The sequence below is a fragment of the Aricia agestis genome, chromosome 17, assembly GCF_905147365.1.
Source record: "Aricia agestis chromosome 17, ilAriAges1.1, whole genome shotgun sequence".
NCBI lineage: Eukaryota > Metazoa > Arthropoda > Insecta > Lepidoptera > Lycaenidae > Aricia > Aricia agestis.
This window is the reverse complement of record NC_056422.1, coordinates 10,198,350-10,220,275: the sequence shown is the minus strand read 5'-3', so window position 1 is coordinate 10,220,275 and position 21,926 is coordinate 10,198,350. Positions and strand designations below refer to the sequence as shown.

Here is a 21,926-nt window from a genome sequence, read left to right as displayed (position 1 = left end):
GGTACAGAACCCTTTATGAGCGAGTCAGACTCGTGGGCGGGGGCGCTGCTGATATAGGAGAACTGTCAAAAATTTGTTTTTGTATGATGGCAGCGTTAGTTGCTTTTTTCGCCACGTTCATTCAAAGCATTGTCAGCTGTAACGACAAAACTCAATAAAACTAAGTGTGTTTCGTTTTCGCATTTTTGGTTTCAAACATCTCTTTTTTTTCAATTACCAAAAGTAACGTAAAAGTAACATCTGTAGTCATGTCGAGGCAACGCTGAACTGAGTGATTCTTCAAAAATTATTCTCCGCCTCACTTTCGTGGTAATTTTTTATTTTCGAGTTATCTTTAAATAAATGCAAATACCTTTAAGGTGCTCTAAAGATAATTAATACGATCTTTAAGGCATGTAAATCGGTCCATAAACTACTGAGATAATCAAATTTGAAATTTCGGTCCCCACGAAAGTTGCAACAAACTCCACGAAAGTTATGATTACATTTTCTAGGAACAAAATATGGATTGATATCTTTTTTCCTTAAAAAATAAAATAAATTATTATTTAATTAATCAGTTTTTATTAAGATCAACAATACTAAAGATCATGGAGCTTTAATTTGTTGCTTGATCTGTCAAGTAACCGATCCTGAAATTCTGTGATATTTTCGAGGTTCAGGTGATTTTATTTGAAGTTCGTGAAGAATAAGTGATTTAGGAGGTCATATAAGGAGGTTTTGAACTAAATATGGAGATTTAGGACACAAGATCATAATATTTTCTTCGATTCAGTTTGTGGGGTATATACGAAGGCTCGCTTCGCTCGCTCTCGTCTGAGTATCGTATCGCATTGCATTTGGATTGAGGATGTTCACGTAAATCCACTAGATTAGAAGCAGATTCGATATATTTGGGGAAAAGATCAGAAGTTAGATTGATGCATAAAGCCACATATGTTTTGTTTTTCAAAAAAAGCTTGTAGAGTGAAAAATTAGTTCTGGGTACCAAAACCATAGCTGGAAATACTATACTATAGTCAATTCACATAGGAAAACGGTGTACAAAACAGGAAAGTTACCTAGGTCACTAGGTAACTTTCATGGGTGAAAATCCACGAAAGTTACGAAAATTTTACATTTTTTAGAATTATGATTAAAGTAATAGGTAAATAAACAAACAAAGTACTAGGAAATAATCTCGATCATATACCTTATTCCTTAATTTGATATGAGTGTCATAATTATAAATTATTATCATTCAAAACATACTCGCAAAAGTTACGTGACTACAGCGACCACAAAATTTTTAAGGAATATCTTATCTTATATTTTTTTTGTTTTGAAGCAACGAGGGTTTGAGTCCCCTGTACTGATGCTGGAAAGACACTGAGCGTTGGTGCAGCTAAAACGTGTAACCACAAGTCGTCGCGTTCGGAAGATAGGTGCAGTTTTATTACCCGCTTGTGAAACTAGCAAAATCGTGTGACACAGACGTTATGCCTATTAACTTTTTTAACTTAAGGTATAACATTATTTTATTTTAGGAATTAGGTAGCCCAGTTAATCTAGATTGTTTTGATGTATCACACTCTATGGTAAATAAATAGAATACAAAAGTTATTAAAGCTTTCCGTAAGCGCGAACAGAGTGTGACACGCGGAGAACACCGATTTTGCCCCCGATTTCGACATTTAATTAACCATTATACAAAAACTATAAATAATTATAGATGTTTTTTATTGAAATCAGATACTTAAATAAATGAGGAATAACGTGTGTTTGGTCCTAACGCTGTATGTTTATTAGGGTAGTAGTAAAGAGCGTGTGACCACATTTTGAGGGGCCTCGGAGAATTACTCCACTAGTCTCCAACTAGTCTAGACTCTATTCTCTACTTTTTAAGGACCTTTTTGTACAGTCTGTCAAGATTCAAGAAAGAGTCGACGCAGAAAAAATTTTCTAATGCCGCGGCCGCCGGCCGCATACGCATCTATCGTACGATTCGTACGAAGCTTCGTGCTATGAGATGAGAGTGATGCCGCGGCCGCATACATGCGTAGTGCTTCCAGGCGCGGTCCTAAGGGGACATGCCCCCCCCAAAATCTAAGGTAAAATTGAAAAATCTCAAAATCTTCCTAAATATTAAAAGGAAATTTCTTGATATCCCCTAACCACCACTTCGTCTGACCTTAGACAGCTGCTGTGAACCCAGAACCGTCCGAGGACGCAGATAAAAAAAATAGTGAAGTGACTACTGAGTGACCCCCCTAAAATTTCAGGCTGCGACCGCGCCTGAGTGCGCTAAGCGCTAAAAACTATACTATTGGGCGATCTGCGTGTATCGTCCAATAGTATCGTCTCTTTCATAGCACGAAGCTTCGGAGTTTGGACGATACACGCGGGTGCGGCCGGGCCAAGTACAATGCACAGAATACTAATACTCCTAGTCCAATGGTATCGTTTTAAGCAAGAAGCACTGCGTTATTTATTTATTTATTTTATTTATTCTACGCAGGTGCGGCCCGGGCATAAACTTAATCACGCTCAAAAGTCGTTTGATGTTTCTTTTATCTCGATTTAATAAGTTTTTTATATTTTTATGTGATTGCAAAATTGTGTACAGCATATCTAGCTCTTTTCGACAAGCTATAATAATATATTGTAAAAATAATAATCATAATAATTCCTATCAACAATGATTTAAAACTGAGTAGATCCAAGATATCTTTGGTATGGTCATGTGGGTCAAGTGTGCGCAGCGTGTAAGTGTGCGCATTGTAAATATCTCGAAAAATATACGACGCTAAGGAACGGCAACTCCCCTCTTCAATAACCCACAGGCACAGCCCACAGGACGCCCTACGAAGCGCTCGTGTCCCAACAGCTACGCGCGCGCCATTTTGGATTAACAGATAAATGAAGATTTTTGCACAAATATTTACGATATTTTGTAATTTTTAATCCGTAATCTTTTGAAGTCATGTACCTACTTCTTGTTTTTTTAAATAAGCTTTTTGCTATCCAGTGCACCATAATATCAAGTTTGTTATTTGCCAGTGCTTAGGATATTATGATGATGCAATAATTAATTACATTCGTTTTTGTTGTTTAATTTAAGTATGTATAAGTAGCTAAAATTTTAAATAATACAAGAATATCGTTTATGTTCTAAAATATATATATTTTGTTGTTGCGTACTCTTACCCAAAGTGCTGCGTACACATACCCCGATACCCGACTCTTACTCCAGTGGGTAAGAGTGCGCAAATGGAAGGGTTATTGTTTTCGAAAGTTTCTTAAAATATAAGCTACTGAAAAATACTATTGTTGTGTTTAAGTTGGTTACAAATAAACAGTCTTACAAATTAACACACTTTTGTTTCATTGTACTATACTCCACTCGGGCTAACTTGTCGCTAGCGGTCATTGACTCTCTGTCAAAAAGTTGTCATTTTCCATATAAAACCACGATTGATAACATCTGACACTTCATTGTCAATCGCGGTTTATATGGAAAATGACAAGTCTTTGACAGGGAGTCAATGACCTCTAGAGACAAGTTAGCCCGAGTGGAGTATAATTATTATATTTGAGTTTTTTCAGCGTTGCCAGAATGTTACTTTTGTAACATTTTACGTTACTTTTGACCCTTGCATGTTACATTCATGTGACATGACTACAGATGTTACTTTTACGTTACTTTTGGTAATTGAAAAAAAAAGATGTTTAAAACCAAAAATGCAAAAACGAAACGCACTAAGTTTTATTGAGTTTTGTTGTTACAGCTGACAAGGCTTTAAATGAACGTGGCGAAAAAAGGAACTAACGCTGCCATCATACAAAAACGCCATTTTTGACAGTTCTCCTTTATCAGCAGCGCCCCCGCCCATGTTTATATAATTTAAGTTTTGTTTAATGACCGTCATGTTGGTAGACTTGGAGCTAAGCAAAATAAAATGCCTTCGTAAAAATAAAATATAATCGGCCAAGTGTGAATCTGACTCGCTCATAAAGGGTTCCGTACCGTGATAGAGAAAAATAGGCCAAAAATTGTGTTTTTTTTTGTATAGAGATTATTTTATTAAATTTTCATTTTAATTTTTTTTTATTAATAAATAAAGTACACATATTTAATAAAGGATTTTGTGGAGATATCAAGTGCCTACCAGTTACCATTATAGATATCCAGCAAAAAATTCCAAAAATCAAGTTAGTTGTATCGGAGCCCCTTTTAACTATTATATTTTATATTTTGTTTTTAGCATTTGTGTTATAGAATACATAATCATGTGAAAACTTCATAAATCTAGCTATAGTGGTTCTTGCGATACAGCCTGGAGACAGACACACGAACAGACGGACGTACATCAAAGTCTTAATAATAGAGTCCCGTTTTACCCTTTGGGTACGGAACCCTAAAACTCACTTCATCTCTATATGTATAGTATTTTTCGTGCATTCTGGATTCTGGATTCCCCCCCCCCCCGTTCATTTAAAATATTAAAAAATACGAAATGTTACTTTTCGCCTAAAAATGTTACTTTTCGCATGACAGTAACTTTGGAACATACATCACTGGCAAAACTGAGTTTTTAAACCATCAAAGTTTAAATGCGCACACTTGACCTGTGTGTGTGTACAGACTATCATTGACTTCTGACTTCTGACGATGTGATCCAGTAAAAAATTCGTTGCCTAGCAACGGTATCACTCATTTTGTTGATTTCAAATCTGTCAAAAATTCGAAACCAAAAATTTGTGTACCACTTGGTACCTACCTAATTTTTACAATATTTTGTTGATTTCTTAAATAAATTAACACTATTTGATATCTTAAAAGTTAAGCATAGAAAAAAGCAGTTGAATTCTTAGAATTTATACTTAATCAGTTGCCAATAACCATGGATCAGTTAGCTAAGTGTGAAATTAATTATTCAAACGATAATAGCACTAAGGAATTTTTATTAAATGAAAAGACTTGTGAAATGTATAAAGATAGCGATGACGAAATGAAGATGATATTCAGCGAAATAAAGAAATTGTCTGACACCAAGAACAATTTCTCTGATGTGGGAGAGGATAGTGAGGATGTGGAATTAATTTTGAAAAAGGCAGAGGACATAGCATTGGAAACTGAGAATTTACTGAAAGTTGGACCTCCTCTGCCCAACAGCATCTGTACCTCGAAGAGTGCTAACAATATTCCTGATATAAGAATCACAAGTTCCAATGAAAATGATGTTACTACTAAGAAAGATACTAAGGTAAGGGTAATTTATTAAAGTTTAGTATGGGTAAAAATGAGGTAAGTACTTAAAATAAATTTATTTTGGAATATTTATTCACATAATTTATATAAATAAATAATTTATCAAATATGAATTCACAACCTTCACTCTTTAATGTCAATCAAATGTTGCATTAAGCTTCATTAAGTTTCCTAGCCAGCACTCGCAGACCTGCCAATGATTCCTTAGCCACGGGTTCAATAAAGGATGTTGGTAAAATGAAACCATAGCGACCAGTGTCACTGAGCTCAATAGTGTAGGAGTATTTGATGCCCTGAGCCTTTGCCCAGTCGTCAGAGCCCCCAGAGGCAGGGTATAAAACACCGCTAGAGGAACCCACTGTGTATTTTGAACCACCAACTCTCTGAATTTCCTGCAACCAGAAAAAAAAAGATTTTATAATAGTTTTTTGCATAGCCATAGCTGCATACTATAATCTAGTAAATTAATTATTTTTTTGCCATTTAAAATTTTCTTGTCCATATTCTACCATCTTTCATATTATTTTTAAAATGAACCAAAAAGAAAGACAAATTTTAACAAACCTGTGCAATTTCTTTGCCAACAATGTCTAGGTCTTTGTAATCTGGAGGCACAGCATCATCATAACCCCATGGGTACAGAAGATATTGACCGTAGCTGTGGTAAGTCAAGTACGCCTTAAATTCAGCTGCACTATTCAAAATAAAGTCCTGTAAAAATAAGCTATATTAGTCAAAAATATTCAAGGTATTGAAAGTATACAGAGTGTTTTTTCGCCAAGTTTGAGCTTATAGAACTGACAGGCATTGTCAATAAATAAGAACTGGTGTTCTGTAAACAACTTACTGAAACAGCCTTAGATTCTGGTTCAGAGAAAGCCTTGGAACCGCGGTATATGTCACTGCAGGGATTGCCTGATGATCCCTTACCACCCCAGTGGTGACTGAAAGAAAAACGAAATTATTGTTAAAATTCACAGTTGATTATGAATAGCCAAAATAGTCTAGTAATTCCGGCTCCTCACGGCGCGTAATATATGAGCGCAGCGCCAGCTCGAGCCACACGCGTATGAAGGGGGTGGCTCGAGGTGGCGCGGGCTGGCTCGAGCAGGCTCGTCCGATCCGATTGAAGTCGGTACAACTTCAAAGGCGCGGCTCGTCGCGACTCGAGCGATATTACGCGCCGTGAGAAGCCAGCTTCAGATTGTCTTTTCCGCCATTATCATTCATTTCTCCATATCTAGTTTTTACCCGAAGTTCCTGTTAAGATCAGTGCCCAAGCATTGTCTTGTGCCCGCAGGGCGACGGTTCTTCCTCCATAGACGATCGACTTGGTGGGTGTATTCATATCCATCAGGGTTGACCACTGGCAGGAAGTACCTGGGAAAAGTTATAGCAATAAAACGCGTCCGCTTACATCCCTGAACTATGTGTTGCCAGAAAATTCGTTTGGTTAGAAATTACTTTTAATTTGCGCTGGACCTAATTTTTTTTACGGTAAAAAGTGAACCCTAAAGGTGGCTTTCGGATCTTGTCGCGAGCGACCGCGACCGGTAAAAATTCAAATAAAAATTATGACATAGAATATAGGTATCATTTTCTGCTGACATTTGCGTGGCGACGCATGCTGCCGCCGGCGGCGGCGTAAAAGCTAGTGGTAGAGTAAAATGACACCTATAGCCTATGGCATAAAGTGGCATTTCTTTTGAATTTTCGTCGGTCGCGGTCGCTCGCGGCAAAGATCCGAAAGCCAACTTTAGACTCCATTTCCGAGCCCAACTTCCAAATATCTTCATTCAGCGGGTTTTCGCATTTATAATATTAGCAGTCACAAATATAATATTGGTCCACCTACCAGTCAATGTTTTTGACATCATCAGATTCTTCGTCAAAGTTTTCGGCGAATTGGTTGATGAAGAACGTAACGGTGGCTGGGCTGATCCACTCTCTGGCATGAATTCCACCGTCAATGAACACGGCTTTATTAGTTGGCTTGCCGTCAGAAATGCGCAATACCTAAAATATCATGAAAAACTAATGAAGAATTAATTTTCTACGGGATCAACGTCAAAGAATTATGTTAAAAAAGGGTGGTAAAGCGAAATGATTATGGTCTATGGAGGTTTGTGTAGCCTATACCTTTTTGCGTTGAACTATCATAAGAAGCAAATTACCACAAGCCAACACATACCTTGAGATCTCTTCCTAGGAAAGACTTTCCAATAGTATTGACGCTGACAATGCGTGGATACGTTTTTGCGAGATAATCCATGAAGCCGTGGATATCTGTCAATCTGTGATATTGTTTCCATGTCATACGGTGTCCTGAAAGCGAAGAGTTTGAGGTCAAATTCGAACTTTACGTGGAAAGTATTTTTTTTTTCAGTAATATTGCAGTATTTACAATTTTGTGCTATAGTTAATCACTTGGTTAAAGTATTTTGTTAATCACGATTTACTTTTGGCTTTTGTTCTATTCAGTGAATAAGATGCTCCCATTGTAAATGATCGTTTATGTCCGCGATATCTTATTAATGGACCAGCCAACATTGACCATCCCCAAACGTTGCATGGCGGTCCTTTTTACTGAAAATATATTTATTACAAATGGAATTGCCCCAATTAACACTAAATTGATAATCACACCGTCGACCAGCATTTTAGAAACATCTAACAGTTCTAACACAGCTCGTTATTACGTGAACATGCCGTTACAATTTCTCGTTGTTTTATAACGAACCCCAATTCGCATATGGCCAGTACTGCATTGGAAGGTCGAGGGAATTGTAGCCCATATAGGCACCTATAAAACTTGTGCGTCGATTGGAATCGGACACCCTGTAACGCCAAAAATTGTAAGCTCTAGCTGTAACAAAACGATGGTGACCCTGGAGTATTGTGTTTGGGTCTTTGTTGACTTAAACGGACATAGCGTATATCTTTCCTTGTATTCACCAACTCCTCGTACCTTGTCTGTCTTGTAATTCTATCTCGTTTTCATCTAATGGGGGGTTTTCTTCATCGATACGTTTTTGCAAGTCTACAATAATGACGTCAAATGGAACACTCTGTTTTCTTAACTCTTGACTAACATTGTTTATAGCCTCCGGCTTCACAAGTAAATCTATGTAGCTGTGGTTTCCTCCCCATGGAGATATCACTGAAATTAAAAATAAAATATAAATTAAAAACACTTAAAAATCCAATCAAAGTTCATCTTTAAAATTAATTCCGTGATGTATTTTAAGGGATTCTTTGAAATACATAGTAAGTTTCAAAACATAAGCTACAATGCTACATACTATTACGGCTGCGGAGATTGCCAAGTAGAGATCGGACTTTGCTGCTCGAGGTTGGGACTTTCCATACTTGGGCCCCACTGTAGTCTACTTTCTCGCTCTCTTCCAAAGATTTTACTAAAATATCATTGCTTTCTTCAGTCGGAACCACTGCTTCCAATGGGTCATTCTCAGAATCTGATGTTCTAAGAATTACATTGTTTTCTTCGGTTGTCACTTCAATAGCCTCGATAGCTGCGTCGGTTTGCTCTTCAGGTGGCAATTCAGTTGTCGAAAGATCAGATGCGTCAGTTGTAGACGTTTGCAGTTGCAGCCACACATCCTGTGGTTGCTGGACGGAGTTACGTGTAGGCCATTCTGTGAAAATAATTGGTCACTATGTGAGAAATGAGACGCCAATGCCAAATACATATTATGAAATTGCACGTAGGTATCAGTTTTATTCTTTCTCATTTGATGCTTCTAATAAAATATTTTTAATGGCAATTGTTAGAATGCTTGGCTTGGCCAGGATACGCACAAATAACAAAAAGATATTATCATTTCTGCCATTGTTATTAGACTCGGGTTTTCTATTGAATATTTTTATGTGTGATCTCGTAAGTCTGTTCCACAAGTGCCATTTTCTTCAAAACCTGATCTCCAGCACCGAAGATTATGATTTTGGGCTCATTCGATTCTGGCTATCTGATTTCTGATCTGATCTGGCGATTGATAGTATTCCCATCTAGAAGCAAAAAATAAGTGTTTGGTTTTTTTAATATTTTAAAAACTATTTGAGATAATCAAAATTTGAAAATAGATCCTTAAAGAGCAGGAAATTTCCTAAAATAAAGTCCTACCTCTCAGAACTGTATCAACAATCCTTATAATTTTAATTAAGCGAGGAAAATAACGGTAAATACGCGTAGCTCGGGTTTCGCGTGATTCGCTGCAAATTTTTTTGAACTTATTAAATATTAATTAAGGAATAATTAAGAAGACAAAGAAATTTTCCTGACGGTGTCGTGGGTGTCTGTGGTGGTATCAAATGAAAGAGCTTTATTAGCACATTTCAATTACTTATGTAAACATTATTAGCTATTTCTCACGGGTTTGCTAGCAATCACCTGATAATTGCAAGAATTAATAAATCACTTCAATGCATTAAGAAACAATAAAATATATTAAGTAACTATTCATTTGCTCACTAGAACCAAATAAATTGTAAAAAAGCCTTATGATTCTCGATCATTTGAGGAGTTGGAAAGGTTAAGAAATTTATCGAGCGAATCATAGCCCCAAAATACTTAATTGAAATAAAAATAAAGTTTAAAAAACTAAAACCTGACTACTAAAACACGCTCTAAAAAGTACGAAACAAGAAAACAGTTTATATTGATATCGAAATGTTTAAAGGCTAGCCGTGGTCTCGTATTACTATAGCAAAACAGATTCATTATATAGATAACTAGCTGTTGCCCGCGACTTCGTCCGCGTGGACTTCAGTTTATAGCGCGCGATGTCAACAAAATTGGTGTCAAAAGCTTTTATAAAAAAACCCTGGTACCCCTTAAATCAATACAGCTGTGCAGTGTGCAAACAATAAGTACTTCATTTTTGTATGTTAAACTTTATATATTATGCCAAATTTTAAAGCTTATTTAGCCCCCCAATTACACAACTTTACCCATAAACTATTTATCATTGATAGGTTTAGCCCCAATTTCACCAACGTCTGTTAGTGTTAACAGCTTGTTAAAATATCCTGTCTTCTCTTTCATTCATATGAAAAACAAAACAGCTAACGTGATACTAATTCGAGCATTAACTTTAACAGTCGTTGGTGAAATTTGATCTTAAGGTTACGTCACTGCCTGCACAGATAAAGTACTGAGTTATTTAATACCGTAGAATAGATATAACAATCGAAAAAAATCGAGACTTAAATGTAGGATGATACCACCTCTTATAGAAAGCCTTTTGAGCAAGCGTCAGCGCGATGTAGAAGACGCACGGCGCCATCTATTATGAATTTTTTGAACAAATTTACGACCCTTACAACCCTTTTTTCCAGTAAAAAAGTAGCCTATGTCCTTTCTCAGGCTTTAGACTATCAGTATACAAAATTTCATTACAATCGGTTCGGTAGTTTTGGCGTTTGGCGTGAAAGCGAGACAGACAGACAGACAGACAGAGATACTTTCGCATTCATAATATTAGTACAGATTATGTGCACACTGCACAGCTGTTTTTGGGTATTTTGATTATTATTAAGGGCCGCGCTACACCGGAATGGCAGCGGCGAGGCGAGCACTTTCAGCGCTGCCATTCCGGTGTAGCGCGGCCCTAAGAGGGGTACCACTTACCAGGGTTTTAAAAAGTTTTTAAATTTGACACAAATTTTGTTGACACCGCGCGCTATAAACTAAAGTTCACGCGGACGAAGTCGCGGGCAACAGCTAGTTATGAATAAAAACAATAATATATAATAAAGTAGGTACCGTATGATTAGTTCTGTTATAATAATGAAGTAAAAAATAAAGCGCCATCTGTTTTCATACATTAGAATTAAAATGTTGATTGCATTGATATATTTTCTGGATGGAATATAGGCCAACACAACACACTCGAACTCCTTAGAAATGCAGTAGGAGTTCTATAAGATAAGATAGATTGATTATTATTATAGCAAGTGATAATATTATTAAACATAATATTCTAACGTATTAAAAACTATAAACAAAAACATAATAACTAATAAGTATGATTAGTTTTATGTTCCAACGAAGTAAAAAAAAGCGCCATCTGTTGAATCGTATTAGAACTAAAATGTTCATTGCATCGCGTCGATATATTTCTGGATTTTTTATAATATTATACATAAAATATATTTAAGATTTTTGAAATAATATTTTAATACACATCCAAGACCCTGGAACATTGAAAACTTTTTGTTCCGCCTGCGGGACTCGAACCCAGGACCCCCGGGATGAGCGCTGGCCACGCGCAATGCGAATTCATTTTCATCGATATTTTCATGGAAATAAGATATTTTCCCACATCAAAATGTAGCCTATGTCCTTTCTCAGACTCTAGAATAACTGTGTACAAAATTTCATTGCAATCGGTTCAGTAGTTTTGGCGTGAAAGCGAGACAGACAGACAGACAGACAGACAGACAGACAGACAGAGATACTTTCGCATTTATAATATTAGTTTTTGGCGTGAAAGTGAGACAGACAGACAGACAGACAGACAGAGATACTTTCGCATTTATAATATTAGTATGGATTAGTATAGAAGTATAGATACATAAAATATATTTAAGTAAAAAATAAAACGCCATCTGTTGAATCGTATTAGAACTAAAGTAAAATAAAACGCCATCTGTTGAATCGTATTAGAACTAAATTGCATCGATATATTTCTGGATTTTTTATAATATTATACATAAAATAATTATATTTAAGATTTTTGAAATATTATTTTAATACACATCCAAGACCCAGGAACATTGAAAACTTGTTCCGCCTGCGGGACTCGAACCCAGGACCCCCGGGATGAGCGCTGGCCTGCGCAATGCGAATAAATTTTCATCGATATTTTCATGGAAATAAGATATTTTCCCACATCAAAATGTAGCCTATGTCCTTTCTCAGACTCTAGAATAACTGTGTACAAAATTTCATTGCAATCGGTTCAGTAGTTTTGGCGTGAAAGCGAGACAGACAGACAGACAGACAGACAGACAGACAGACAGACAGACAGAGATACTTTCGCATTTATAATATTAGTATAGACTAGCTGTCCCGGTGAACTTCGTGTCACTTTAAAACCTTCCCTGGACTCCTACGAATATTTTAAGACTAAAATTAACCCAATCCGTTCAGCCGTTTTCGAGTTTTAGCGTTATTAACACAATTGGAAATCCATTTTTATTTAAAAGATAATAAAATTAAATGGGCATACATACGACCACGGCTATCCTTTAAACATTTCCATATCACTATTTAAACTGTTTTCTTGTTTCGTGCTTTTTAGAGCGTGTTTTAGCAGCTTTTTTTTTTAAACTTTAGCACACAACAGCGGTTTTTAGTTTTTTAAACTTTATTTTTCAAATATTTATTAGACTTAAAAAGTTTTGAATTATTAAATATAAGTTAGAAGAAATACTTCAGTAGTGAAATACAGTTGTTTCTTTATAAGCTTCGTTTGGTACAGATTTGATAAAGATATTATCTTTACCAAATCTTTTACATACTATCTATGGTACTATGGAAGCTAAGTATCTTTAAACCGCTTTTTAAGATCGTAGTATGTATAGCGGTAGTTATTTAGTATTCATTATAATGCAAGTCCTGCTCTTGCGACGTGATAATGACTTTCTCTGTCCCAGTACACAATAGTTAAAAAGGAAAGTAAATTCATTTTCACACATTAAGAGGATAAACCAGGGGCGAGAGAAATTGAAAATAGGTATTTTAAAATGTATTGCTGTCTCACCAATCTCAAGTCTCCCACCGCAGAGCGCGATAGAGACAACACGACAAAAGTTCTAATAAAAGAACAGAAAATCTTCGATTCGTTGTCCGCTGATTCCTTCTCTAAAACTTAACCGATTTAAGTAATTTTCTAATTAAGAATTAAAGGAAGGCTTGAGCTGTGTTCCTATGTTTTATTTTTTTTGTATATTTTAGTCAGTTTTGTTTTCTGGGTGTTTGAACACAGGAAAATCTGGCCATTTTTTTTTGAGTTTTTGGACGTTCTTATCTTTTTTAATAATAAAATTATGAAAAAAAGGAAAACATAGGGACATGCTAATAGTGGCCATAGATATTCAGAAAAAAATCATAACTCTACCGGCATTATCCAGGGAGGAAACAGGGGACGACGTTTGTATGGAAAAACGGCGGTGTGGAATCCTCTTAAGAAACTTAACACGACAAAGAAAATGCTCTTAACTGCATCGGAAAAGTTTACGTTAATTTAACTTGATGATGTCAATAAAAAACTAAATAAAAATAAGGAATAGTTGTACCTTTGCTGGTAGTATTAGGTACTAAGCATAAAACATTTTGCAGGAATTCAAAAGAATTATTTGTGCTTGGTATGTATAAACTATTGTTACAAATATTTGAATGAATTACGAGGCAATTGTTCTACATAATACAATTTTGTTCAGTTTTTGATATAGTAAAAACCCTACAAAGACATGGCCAAAATTAATCTGGACTCTACCAAACTTCAGAAAGATTTTCAATGGCTTTAAAAAGGGTTTATACGTAAAATAAATTTCGTATCGAATCGCTCTCCTAACATAGTAAACTTGTACGATTTCCGGGACTTGGCTATTATTTAGCTCACGTAGCAATCAAGGTATTATATGCTTTGAATTTTTATTTTTTCCGCTAACTAGACAATAGGCTTTCTTTTTTAATCGCTACATGTATAATTTAGGTTTATTGATTATGTATATTATCATCAATATTACGGATATCATCTAGAATCTGACTAATAATATGAGCGTTATATCCAAACGCCAGGTGCGTTTAGATAAAAAGCTTCTGGATCAATAATGTCGATTCAAGTAGAAAATGAAAATAATTAATTTGCACTGCCAAAAACAGTTTGCTGTCATACATTTTTCATTAATTTCTTGTTAGTCCAGTATGTATCCAGAGTAGATTTTCTTTAAATCATTTATTTTTATACTTAGCGTTAAACAGTTAACCGTACTCGGTACTTGGTAAAAAACGAAATTATTTTTGTCCAGAAAACTTGAAGTTGTAGTTACATATTTCGTATTCTAATTTAAAAAATCGAAGTATTATTTATAAAATCGAAGTGTTATTAACTATTAGTTATACTTGCTATAATAAAACAAAACCGGCGCAAGTATTACGCCTTGTTAAAGAATCTAGATAATCCAATGATATGAGAATGAACTTGTATATAACTGCATTGAACGTAAACATACAATGGCTTCGATTTAAAAAGCTAATAAATCAATTAACGTTAAGTGAAGCATCCCTTGAAAATTGCTTCATCCTTCGAAAAAAAAAATAGGCCAAGTTATAAAATGCTTTGTGCTATTCAACTTACCTTTACCCGGTTGTAGTTTGTTGGCCAATGGTGATGATACCACCGCCGTGATGGCGACTGCAAGCACGACCAGCCTGCCCCAGGGCTCCATGTCTACTGCCAAACGCAGCGGCTGTGCTCTATAGGAAAACGATCGTGATTCACCTTTCCTCCGTGCTGTATATGTTGTATAGCGATACGGAAAATGTACGTCGATGATCTGCGAAATTGTTGAGAATTTGAAAAGCCATCGATTTATTAATTTAATGTTATTATGTTCAGATCAAACATAAATATTGTTACCTCTTCACGCCCAAACCTCTGAACCGATTTTGCTGATATTTGATATGGAAATATTTTGAGTACGGCGAAAGGATATAGGATACTTTTACTCCGAAAGAATGTACGGTTCCCGCGCGATAAACTATTTTTGGCTTGTTGTCAAGTTGTTGTTGTTTAGTTGTAAATAAATTTTAAAAGATGTAGGTTATGTAGAGACTGGTTCCAAACCTACAAAATATCTAGTTACCTTATTGCCAATTTTTGTCACCCAATATGAATTGCAGCCTGTCTTTATAGGAGGTATGAAAAATGCCATGTATTCTTTTATGTCTCTTGAGATTTGAAGGCTTAGGTAACAAAAATTATTATGAGTTGCCTTTTAACTCACTACATCTATCAACAAAAACCTTCGTGGGGTTGTTTCAGGATGAAGAAAGAAATGGAAGTTTTCTTCTCAGTTGGTAGCAGTTACTAGGTTACATATATTTTTTTAATTTACTGCAATTTTTAAACCACTCTGAAATAGAAACTTTTGACAAACTCGTGTCTTCCTGGAATTTAAATCGACCATTATTAGTCCTGCCCACAGTTAAAGAAATTAGTCCAGGACCGGAAGAAATTCAACCTGCTGACCGCCGAACTTCGATATCTTCATATAGATGCACTAGATGATGATGATATTTTTTTTTATGAAATAAGGGGGCTAACGAGCAAACGGGTCAACTGATGGAAAGCGACTTCCGTCGCCCATGGACGGTCGCAGCATCAGAAGAGCTGCAGGTGCGTTGCCGGCCTTTTAAGAGGGAATAGGGTAATAGGGAAGGGTAGGGAATGGAATAGGGGAGGGTAGGAAAGGAAATAGGGGAGGGTAGGGAAGGGAAAAGGGTAGGGGATTGGGCCTCCGGTAAACTCACTCACTCGGCGAAACACAGCGCAAGCGCTATTTCACGCCGGTTTTATGTGAGCCCGTGGTATTTCTCCGGTCGAGCCGGCCCATTCGTGCCGAAATATGGCTCTCCCTCGTTGAAAATAGTCCTGCCAGGGATCAGGATTATTGCATAACAATTTCCTTAATACTTGGGTATCTTAAAGGCGTTCTTGTTTATTTTGGGACCAGAATGACAGCCTCCGGAGCGCAGTGGCCGGTCATTGCCACCGGTTGCAGTTATTTCATCACAAGACACAACTGTTCGCTGTAAACATGTTTTTCCATAGAATTTCGATAGGAATCGCCCAAGATCCGATTTTACAGTTAATCCGTATTGACCTACTTAGGGACCAGTCTTTAAAATATTCAGTTCTTGCAGGTTGTTGGTGGACATTTGGAGCATCGGAGGCTTTTTGATGATGTTGTTGTTGTTGTTACTTATGTTAAAAAAAGCCAATTTTCTATCAAAATACATACAGTTTTTTTAAGTTTAGTTCAGCTTTGAAGTTCAGTGAATGCTCAACAAAAATTTTAGGACCTTTTATAATGCTTGCTTTATTTTTGATGGTTGACGCTGTAATCAATACTAAAATAGCAGCAAAATTCTTTCTCCTAGATTTAAGTTCTATCATGATGTTGCTTATTATCATAGTCGGTACGAAACAGTTAGACATAAATAGGTAGCAAATCTTCGCTTAATAGTCAACATGCGGGTGTTTATGTCCCTAATTCACTTTAGCACCAATTCAAAGAATCTAACTTATTCTAGCCTACTGTAAGCTGATTTATGCATGTACAATGTACATTATATGCTTTCTGTATTACTAGATGACGCCCGCAATTCCGTTGCTCCGAAATTCGTTTATTACGCGAGAACCATCCACTTTTCCGCAACTGTCCCATGTAAAAGACATGGGATAGTCTCTCAAATGTTATTTAAATCGGTTCAGCTATTTTAGCTTGAAGAGGTAACAGACAGACAGACATACTTTAGCATTTATAACATTAGGAAGGACGTGAAGGAAGAAAAATACGTTTTGAAGTTAATCATCAAGGTGTGACCGACTATTAGACATGTTTGAAGATAATAATTTCCATAATGATAAGAGTTACTTTGTCATGTAATGTCCACCGCGAAATATTTTACGTCTTTCAGCTTAAGCACTTTTAATTATAGTACTTATTAAATATATTCATAAGTGGACAGATAAAATAACAGCATCGTTTTGAACTTACCGAACGCATGTGTTTTCGAGTGTAAATTATATTTCATAATGACCCTAGAATGGCGCCTCGTGGAACACCAACATTTTGTTAATTAAAAAAAAATGTTTCATAATACTAATATTATGCTTGTGGCGATAAACATTTATTATTCTTTACAGGTTAACAGCAAAACAGATACTCTTAATCCTAAAACACTCGGTGAAAGCCGACGCAAGCCCAAAGCGAGACCTTTCTCCGCTGGCGTAGTCGATACTAAGAAAAAGGATGCAGCTAGAAATGCTAAATCCGCAAACATTTCGCCGAAGAAAATTCAAACTTGTAAGCATGAGTCACTTGTAGAGGAATTAAAAGACACCAACGAAAGAGTAAAAGGCCTGGAAATTTTAAACGTCCAACTCACAGACGACAATAAAATGCTCAGAAAAAGATTAGAACAAATAAGTGAAGATAAACATATAGCTGAGCTAAAAGTGGCCGAATGTGAAAAATTCGTTCACAGAATTTCAAAAGAATACGAACACAAGAGTTCTGAACTTAAATCGTGTAAAGAGAACGAAAAAACTTTATCAGAAGAGTTGTTGAGAGAAAGAAACGATAGAAAGAGCATAACAGCACAAAGAGAAAAGGACGTGTCTGTTATAAAGGATCTGCAGAGACAAGTTAAAGAAATGGAAATGATTCTGAGAAGAAAACACCCAGATTCAGTTTCGGCTTTAATTGGTAAATACCTACTCGTGAATCTTATGTATAAAGTTATTATGAACTGTTAAATATAATATTTAATTGTCCTTTTGTGCTATTGAACATACTACATAATATATTATATTACTTATTCATATTTTATTCTTCCCCATTTAATGGGTTTCTAATGACAGAAAATAGTTTCAATGTTTACAATGCTCATATTATTTTATTATATTACTATAATCCGAATATTGTCTATGACTTATGTTGGTGGTAATTAGACCTGTTGTATAATTCCTTGGCCTACATACCTCGAATGGATATACTGACTAATCATAATAACTACAGTAGTATTTTTTGTTACCTATACGAATTATTTTAACTTTCATTCCACAATAAAATGCCTAATATTGTCCCAAAATATTTTAGTTGCAGCAAAATCATCATCAGTTGAAGATAATAAAAAGAAATTGCTGGAAGAACGGATCGTGCGTTTGGAACAAGAATTAAAAGACAAAGAAACACATTTCCAAGGAATACTGTTGACGCTACAAGAAAAATTCGGTGACATGAAACAAAAGTACGAAAATCATATCATCGACGTAGAAAGGCAATTGATGGACGATAGGAAAGTCAATAATGATTTGAGGAATAAGATTATAAAAGCAAATATGAGTAATGCAGAGACTCAAACTGTTATTAAGGTTCAACATTCGGCAACGCAGACGCTTTTAAAGACTGACCGAGCCTCGTCGGCCGTGAGTCGATTAACACAGAACTCTGCGCTTATTTTCAACAAGCTGAAAGAAGATAGTTATTTGGTAGCGACGATAAAAGGCCTGCAAGCCGAGTTGACGGTTAAACAGCGGACTATATCGAAGATAAACAGGGAGACGGAGGAGTTGAAGAAAAACTTACGCAACTTGCAGAGGGAGAAAGAAGGTATGTCATTTTAAAGGTAGCATATATTATTATGTTTATAAAAGTTAAATTAGCACACCAGAAGTATCCTTATAGTCTGTGGTATCAGGATGTGTCAATTTATCGCTTAACGCAACTAATTTTTGCAGTATAATTATTCTGATAAGTAGCAGATATTTTTGTATAAATTAAAAGTCTGAAACATTATGCTCAAAAGTACAAACAATCTTGAAAGCAAGAAACAGATACGTTCGAATATGCGTTCGCCTTAACATTTCGAATAGCAATGATCAAATCATATTCTTTGCAGTACTCCTAAACATAAACCCACAAAAGAAGACAAATTGTAAGCAGATCAAAGCGGCAGAGGGCGTTTTGAAAGCTCACAACGATTTGGAGGCAGAGTTGAGTGAGACGCGGAAACAGAAGGAGGTTTTGATGGAAGAAAGAGTAGGGTTGCTATCTTCATTGAAACGGACCAATGAGGACTTGATTACGCTGAAGAAGAAGAGGATTCAGGACGTGAGTTACTGTTTTTCTGCTATGCCTATAAATATAAAAGATAATATCTTAATTTCCGTTGGTCAATGGTCACGGCTGAACCAATTTTGACGTATTTTGACACAGATATTGGCTACTATTTTATGCGGCAAGTCACGGCTTCTGTAGGATTCTACCGCGTTTGAAGTCGCGAGGAACAGCTAGTTGAGAAACCTTCTGATCGTTAAACTGACTGACGCTTTTAAATATGCACATAATTTGTAATTTCTTTTTCAAGTTTTCTAATTGGTTTGAACCGTAACGATGTGATCTGGAGTTGGAGGGTGTGTAACTGAAAATGATAAACTATATTGTAATTATTTTCAGTTACACACCCTCCAACTGGCTCACGAGAAGGAACTAATGCAGATGAACCTACAACTCTATCCCCTACACGAAGAGATCAAAATCCTCAACCGGACAGTGGAAATACTCCAAGAGCGCCTTCGTACCGCTGACGACAAACTGCTGAAGTATGAGAGCAAAGTAATTGTACACGCGGGAGGAGATGGGAAGAGTACTCGTTGATGAAAATGGAGACTAAAAGGTTTGATTTTATTTAAAAGTGAGCATAAGGCGGATATTAAACGCGCTTTGGACGTATGGCGACATAGATTTTGATTGTTTGCACCAATCCGTTTGCTAATTTACGATGAATAATTCAATTAATCAGTTCTTTTCTGAGACTCAAAGCATCTCCTTAATAATATCATTCAGAGGTTAAGGCGTCACAAACACATTTTTGCATTTTTAATTTTACTATGGAATCATTCGAATCTCATCTGAACTCTGATCATCATATTTTGCTATATTACGCCATAGCCCATAAGCTTTAACAGGAAGAGCAAAATTTGATGTAGAAAGTTATACAACAAGTTGGGAAACTTGACTATGGAAATGTACTTTATACTTATTTAATAATAATTGATGAGTACCTATCCATTTATTTGGAAACTACGCACAAATATTATGTGAGAGTAATTCTTGTGTACAAACTATGTAGTCTGAAGTTTGAAGAATGGATATTTTAACCTAAAAATAATCGCGCAACTTTTGTGACAATACAATAGTTATACTAATAAATTTATTTAGTATTGTTAGTTTAGATTTAGGTAATGGACTTACTACTGCACAGAGTGTTAGTTTTGTCAGTTTTCAGCAATAAAAACCTAAGTTTAGTTTATTGTCACTAGATGGCGTCAAATATTGATACACCTTTAATTGTGTTTTCAAAACGTTTAAATAACTGAAGTAAAGTATAATAATTAACTGAAGTAAAGAGTACCACCCATGCCATGTTTGTGTCGTGTTTTTTAAATATTAAAGTGCTGCTTACGTGTGTCGCTTTAAGGTTTTTATTGTTTGTTTAAAAACGCATAATCAAGACGAATGCTGGCCAAAACAGAAAAAAATTAAACGTAAGACAATTTTTAGAATTAAAAAGAATATTTTTTCCCTTTAAGGGTCAGTTCAGAACGCAACGCGACGAGGCGAGGCGCGGTGCGGCATTTTGTATGCATTTGACAGATTTCAATTGCCTGAGATATCTTGCGAATCTGTCAAATCCATATAAATGGGTAGGATTTATTGAAGATTTTGGCCGACCTACTGTCCGCTACTGTTTTTTCACGTTCACGAATATTTTTGTCAAAAATGGATAGCTAACATCAATACTATTCAATACAAACAAAAAATAATCTTGGAAAACACAATGGCGGACGGGTCGGCCAGGCTCCATATAAAAATCTTCATACCCCTTTAGAAATGTATCTACGCGTCGCGTTGCGGTCTGAATCAACCCTAATTTTGAAGATATAGAGCAAAAATACTTACATTACAGAAACTTAATATAGATGGCGCGCGAGTCGCATGTGTTCACAGCTATGGAGCTAGCTATGGAGTTCTCCATAGCTAGCTGCATTTCATTATAATATTATGATGAATTTCTCAACATTTCCTGTGCATTTGAAAGGTATACTTATAACAATAGTAAAATATTAAATAGGTATAAAACAGCACACAAGTGCCTGATAATTGATATACAATATGTATGTACATATTATGAACTGTGATTGTCGGTCGATGTATTATACTCTAGTCAAGATATATTTTCGTAAGAAAATTAGCTTATAAGTCTCACCGATGTTCATGGTGCCTTGATGCTTTAAATAAAGGTTTTACTTGTCATAATATCTTTTCTTATAATCTATTATACAAAATTCCTATGTTATATTCCTGAAAACTGAAACATTATATTCACGCGTTATATTCTAACTTTTCAGACAGCATTTGGAAGTGGTTGTCTTCCTGAATGTTGAAACATAACAATATTACTAAAACATACTGACCAAAGTAATTAATTTAATTGTTTTTGGGCTACTTAAGGATGTATTTATAAATGTTATAACATTTATAAATTCAAAGATTCTGACCTAAATTCGAAATATATAGTAGAATAAAACATCCTGCATCGATTGATACCAAAAAATCAATACCTTACCGACAAGTTACGTGAAATAATTCATTTTAAAATTTTCATTTATCATACGTAATGTTTGCCGGAAGTGTTACAATTATTGAGAATTCGTCAGAATTGGGAACTTTGTATCAAAGATAAATAGCTAAAAAACTGCTTATTCATTTCTTTGTACGATTTGCGATTTTTCAAGTCCAAAAAAAAGTGGGTTCACCGGTAATTCTGAGGAAATATTTCAAATTGAAAGGACAATGC

The 21,926-nt window shown here is 35.6% G+C and overlaps 2 protein-coding genes across 3 annotated transcripts; one reads left to right on the top strand and one right to left on the bottom strand.

Moving 5' to 3' along the window:
• The first annotated feature begins 4,805 nt into the window (after positions 1-4,805).
• On the top strand, positions 4,806-20,623 carry LOC121735362 (centrosomal protein of 162 kDa). Of its 2 annotated transcripts, none has more exons than XM_042126165.1 (5): positions 4,806-5,246; positions 17,209-17,770; positions 18,164-18,676; positions 18,966-19,177; positions 19,565-20,623. In XM_042126165.1, the coding sequence occupies exons 1-5, from the start codon at positions 4,884-4,886 to the stop codon at positions 19,721-19,723; spliced, it is 1,809 nt and encodes a 602-aa protein (XP_041982099.1). In that variant the 5' UTR covers positions 4,806-4,883; the 3' UTR covers positions 19,724-20,623. The 2 variants fall into 2 exon arrangements, with proteins under 2 accessions (XP_041982099.1, XP_041982098.1); XM_042126164.1 differs by having other exon boundaries at positions 19,523-20,623.
• Positions 5,341-14,787, bottom strand: LOC121735363 (carboxypeptidase B-like). Its single transcript, XM_042126166.1, has 9 exons — positions 14,635-14,787; positions 8,554-8,907; positions 8,220-8,411; positions 7,443-7,576; positions 7,107-7,267; positions 6,503-6,631; positions 6,099-6,195; positions 5,816-5,962; positions 5,341-5,643 (listed from the first exon to the last, which is right to left on the bottom strand). The coding sequence occupies exons 1-9, from the start codon at positions 14,723-14,725 to the stop codon at positions 5,404-5,406; spliced, it is 1,545 nt and encodes a 514-aa protein (XP_041982100.1). The 5' UTR covers positions 14,726-14,787; the 3' UTR covers positions 5,341-5,403.
• Positions 20,624-21,926: the final 1,303 nt, after the last annotated feature.

Excerpts from the sequence above, each read along its gene's own strand:
- LOC121735362 (XM_042126164.1), top strand. The coding sequence starts at position 4,884 with ATGGATCAGTTAGCTAAGTGTGAAATTAATTATTCAAACGATAATAGC. Across the intron at positions 17,771-18,163 it reads TTCAGTTTCGGCTTTAATTG|TTGCAGCAAAATCATCATCA; the intron begins GTAAATACCTAC and ends AAAATATTTTAG. Across the intron at positions 18,677-18,965 it reads CTTGCAGAGGGAGAAAGAAG|TACTCCTAAACATAAACCCA; the intron begins GTATGTCATTTT and ends TATTCTTTGCAG.
- LOC121735363 (XM_042126166.1), bottom strand. The coding sequence starts at position 14,725 with ATGGAGCCCTGGGGCAGGCTGGTCGTGCTTGCAGTCGCCATCACGGCG. Across the intron at positions 8,908-14,634 it reads CAAACTACAACCGGGTAAAG|AATGGCCTACACGTAACTCC; the intron begins GTAAGTTGAATA and ends TTATTTTCACAG. Across the intron at positions 6,196-6,502 it reads GATCTTAACAGGAACTTCGG|TCACCACTGGGGTGGTAAGG; the intron begins GTAAAAACTAGA and ends TTTTTCTTTCAG.